This window comes from Engraulis encrasicolus, chromosome 8, assembly GCF_034702125.1.
Source record: "Engraulis encrasicolus isolate BLACKSEA-1 chromosome 8, IST_EnEncr_1.0, whole genome shotgun sequence".
NCBI lineage: Eukaryota > Metazoa > Chordata > Actinopteri > Clupeiformes > Engraulidae > Engraulis > Engraulis encrasicolus.
This window is the reverse complement of record NC_085864.1, coordinates 43,131,191-43,136,190: the sequence shown is the minus strand read 5'-3', so window position 1 is coordinate 43,136,190 and position 5,000 is coordinate 43,131,191. Positions and strand designations below refer to the sequence as shown.

At 44.0% G+C, this 5,000-nt stretch overlaps 1 protein-coding gene across 1 annotated transcript in view; it reads left to right on the top strand.

Moving 5' to 3' along the window:
* The window catches only part of si:ch211-149e23.4 (uncharacterized), a 41,638-nt gene that overhangs the window by 3,164 nt on the left and 33,474 nt on the right, over positions 1–5,000 (top strand). The window contains exon 2 of the mRNA XM_063204643.1: positions 3,649–3,951. Within this exon, the coding sequence (XP_063060713.1) occupies positions 3,649–3,951 (303 nt within the window). The remainder of the gene's footprint in view (positions 1–3,648; positions 3,952–5,000) is intronic.

The window sequence follows — 5,000 nt, the reverse complement described above, 5'->3', positions numbered from 1 at the left end:
GCACGTATGTGGTTTTCTGGTTTTGTGTGTGTGTGCATGTGTGCGTGTGTGTGCATGCATGCATTGCGTGCATGCATGTGGGTGTGTGGTTTTCAGTGAGTGTGTTTACGTGTGTGTGTGTGTGTGGGCGTGTGTTGGAGTGTGTACATGTGCACCTGTGTGCTGGCTCCATGCCAAGAGCGAGGTGTTTTTAAAAGGTAACCACAGAGACACCATGTGTTCTAGAACACACACAGTATGTGGCACTAGGCTGGTTGACCAAATTTGACTGCTACACCTGGCATGCTGGGTGCAATTTTGTCACGTTTTTGTTTCCATTAAGGCTTTTTCATGTTAGGCCTAGGCCATTTCTCCACCAACGGGCTGAACAAACAATGGAAATCTTTTACTATCTCAATCAAGAAAGACAGATAGAGAAGTGCTCTTTTCACTGCCTAAGAAAAATGGAGGCTCTTCTGCTTCTCTCTGTGAGGGAATAATATAATGCAGGCCTTTCCACCATGCAGTGGAATACTTTAGTCACTGAGATTTTTTTTAACTCCTATAGTACTACACCAGTACATTACACCAGGCCTTTAGTAATACATTACGAATTGGTCATTACCATTCTGGTAGCAGTAAGTTTATAACAGGGTCCTGTCTTACAATAACTGGTTAAAGTTCATATTTGTCACTAAGAAGTTCTTCAGAGAACTTGAAGAGGTTCCACCACAGTGGCAAACTGAATATTCTCTCAGGAACTTTTAATTTTTACCGTGTACTGTATGTTTTGGCATACAGTAATCGTCCAAGTGTTCCCCTGTTATGCCTGGCTAGATTTCAGTTCACCAATTATTTGCAAGGGCAAATAAAATGTTTAATAGACTTTTGTGGATAATACATTTTCCATTTTATGGACGACAAATCCCTCAGTGTATTATGACAGCCCTAGTGTTCTGTCTGTCTCTTTTTTCCCCTATTACATCTTCTCTGTCGGCCTGGTTTGATGCCCATCTCAGGTGATTCTCAGGTTCAATAACTAGTTCAAAATGTCAGTGACATGTTTATAAAGCGTTTATTCTAAAATGTTAACCTGTTGTTTTTGAAGGTCTATCTGGTGAGAAATCTTGACAAAGTTAATGAACAATTCACTTGTACAACTACTGACACTTTGAAGTGTCCTTTTCATTGCTTTCCCCCACACATACAGGACCCATAGCCCCTACCTGCATTCCCCCATGCACTGTATATCTGCAGTGTAAGAATGTATGTGTGTCACTAAAAGCATTTGAAATCCACCAGTCAGTTTCAGTTCATAGCTCTCACTATCGTGTTCCCTTTAAAAGAAGAGGCTCTATCTTTTCGGCTGCTGGCTTCCTATATCATTTTGTATATTTGCATATACATGCACAATATACTGTTGTCTACTTACAGTATACACCGTTATGTAGATTATAATGATGGGTACTCAATTCAAAAGAACAACTAGATTACATATCCACACACTCTTAAAGTTCCCAAAAATTGATTTTTCATTTCATTGACACATTTTGACCTACATGAACTTTGGCAACCATAGTAACTGTATGTTATATGAGAACATTTTTTACAGCATCTGCTTGACAGTACAGTATGCTCTCTGCAGTTTGCTCAGCAGTTCTGAAGCTGAGAGGTCTGCACAGTGTTGCCAGATGTGTGTGATCAAATCCCGCCCAAAAGGTTCTCAAAAAACGCCAAAATGCGTTAAATTCCGCCCAAATTCAACAAATTGCATTGACTTCTATGGGCACAAAACTGCAGAAAAAAATGCCAAATGCCAAATTTTTCCTGTTTTTACCCGCAGACGGCCATCCCAAGTACCCCAATTGGGCGGGTAACCGCCCAACCTGGCAACACTGTCTGCAAGGGGCCATGTGTCTCCCTTCACTAATCTCTCTGGCTGCGCTGCGCTGGCAGCAGTACCTCCTACCCAATGGGGGCTACAGATACAAATTAGCCCTGGAGCTTTAAAAAAAAATCTGTCTTGGTTATGTACGTATGTATAAGACATTATTCTTCTAAGATAAATTTGGACAAATGTACAGTGCAGTGCACTCTCAGAAGAACTCTAAAAGCTATACAGGCTGACTAGACAAGTACAAGAGATTGGCTTTGGTCTGATGGCATTGAGGACCTGGCACATGTGCAGTCCAGAAGAGAGGAGCATTAGAGAGCTACAGTAGACCCACACTCAGGCCCAGTTCTTTTTTGAGGGATGGCTTGCTGGAGCTTGTGGCCTTTTCAAAGTATTTGGGGGGCCTAGGCAAAGAGAGACTTAGGGCCCTTACATTCTCACTTATTGTGTCCTACCCTTTTCTTGTCTTCAAACTGTTGGCGAGGGCCACCCCTGAAGAGAGATTGTGATAGCAATACCATTGCACTCTTTGTTTATTTTACTCTAAGGAGGTGCTGTGGCACACTCACAAAGTTAGCATTGTTGTCATCTGAATAAAAGTGCATGACCAATGATAAGCAGGAGGGTCCGTTTCAGCTGAGTACTTGGGCAATTGCCTAGTTGCTTGTTTGGTTATGAGCGGCCTGCTGGAGCTTGAGCAACAAAGACCAGCAACCCAAAGTCCTGTCAAGCAATGCACACTGTACAGGTACTGCCTGTACCCGAGCAGCCAAAGCATATGGAAAACCATTGAAACTCAATATCAGCAGGAAGATCTGGGCCAGCGCTTGTTGTCCCTCAGCGTGGTGTTTAGAAGGTTTAATGCAGCTGTTGGAACTCTTTATCAGCAGAGCGATGACCCAAATAGTTCCAAGTGGATGCTTTTTCTTTGGCCAAACAGCTTGTTGTCTGTCCAAACAGCTTGCCAGTGACTGCTTAAGGGTTTATGGGCCATGGTTGAGAAATACAGAAAAAGGGGTTTTGGAGTTGGCATGTAAATATCATTGGGCAGCTGTTTTACCCTGTAATTCATGTCTGCAATTCAATGCAACAATAAAACAGTTCAAAGACATCCTCCTAGATAGCTTTTTACTTCATTCTGCTTTGTATTATTGAAATGATTGAAGCCTCAAGCAAGCTACACTTGCCGCCAAAAAAATCAACAAAGACCCATGATAAATTAGAGTCAAGACCACACAGCTACATCACAGCTGTTGAAGATGAGAGCGATTTACACTTGCAAAACTTATACAGTACATGTGTAAGATGTGTGAGCCTTGTACAGAAAAAAATAATAGATTAAAGGCCTTCCTGTGTCTGTACTGAGTTGATGGTTAATTCCCATTTGCTCATATGTCAGAATGTTGAACAGCCCTCAGAGTTCAATATGTCAGAACTAGATTTAGCCATGAATAACATCATACGGCTACATTTGTCTGGGGGCAACCGCTATTCAGACATAACCCTATTCCGACATCGAACATACCGTAGGGTTAGGGTCAGGGTAAGGGTTAGGATTAGGGTTAGGGTTAGGGTTGGGTTAGGGTAACTGCATGCACTTTCCCTAAACTGATAAAAGCTGAGCAACGTAGCACAAACCACACAAATGGCATATCTAGCGACTGTATTCCCACAATAGACATTAATGTAGAAATAGTGGGATAACGGAATAGCGCCATGTAACGACATTTGTCACTTAACTCCTCTGTGTGTTTTTTTTTCTCTCCTTGACATAGACGTGGAAGAACGCAACGTGACCGCCACCCTGGGAGAGGACGTGTACCTGCCTTGCCTCTACACCGGTAACCCAAACGACACCGTGTTCACAGGCACCTGGCGACGCTCCGGCAGCCAGAAGAAGCTAGTGGTTCACTATGGCATGAAGGTGCGTGCCACGCACGGGTTCTCCCTGCCGGCGAGCATACACAACCTGACCGTGAGGATGCAGGTGCGCACTGTGGAGGCGGAGGGGAGCTACACCTGTGAGTTCAACACTCTTGACGGGTTCGTGATGCACCAGGTCTCTCTCACCGTCCTGGGTAAGCTGGTGTGATGCGACATAATTATTTTTACATGACGCTTAGCTCACCCTTTTATGCAAAGCGACTTACAGTTATTTTTCAGGGCATAGGTTACAGTCCCTGGAACAGTGAGGGGTTAGGTGCCTTGCTCAAGGGCACCTTTGCCATGGATAGAGGTGTAGTGAGAGGTCAGGTGGGATTCAAACCTACAACCTCCACACTGAAAGGCCAACTCTCTAAACACTATACCACTGACAAATTCAGCCAGGTCCGTTGACAGCTTTGGCTGGGCCCAGGGCAAAGTTCTTTGAATGCACCCCCCCCCCCCAACCCCCCCCCCCCCCCCCCCCCCCCCCCCCCCCCTCCACAATACATTTAATGTAATGGGCCCCCCATCTCCCTTGGCCCGGGACAACTGACCCCTTTGCCCCCCTCTGTCATCTGCCCTGAATTCAGCATATATGTGCACTGCACACTAGTGGTGTGGATCGGCACTGCCCTCACGATCCGATTCGATCACGATTCGGGAGGTAGCGATTCGATTCGATTCAATTCTATGCGATCCGATCCGATCCGATCAGTCATGATGAGGCAATACAAGTAGTCAGATACTGAGCAATAATTTATTGGCTGTTTTCTGTATCAGTCTGTATCAGTCTTGCAATATTTTGAAGTGCTTTTATTTAATTTAACATGCTCCCGAAATATCCATGGAAGTAATTGAAACTTAAAAAAATTGCCGGATCGATTCTGGAACTTGCCGGATCGATTCTGGATTGTCCATGCCCCGCATTGGATTGCATCGCCGAATCGATCATTGTTGACACCACTACTGCACACACACACACAAAATGAAAATGTATATATGCATTACTGCAGTGTTTTTAATTTGTCAGTCCAAGGACCACTTAACACAAAAAAGCCTATGGGCCCCACTTAACAGGGCTATGCATATGCATGAGTTGTAGCATCACACTACAGAATAGCATTAAATTGACATTTAACACACTGCACCTAATGTAAATATAAAAAGATATTTATCACAACTATTTGGGAAACTTGGACTA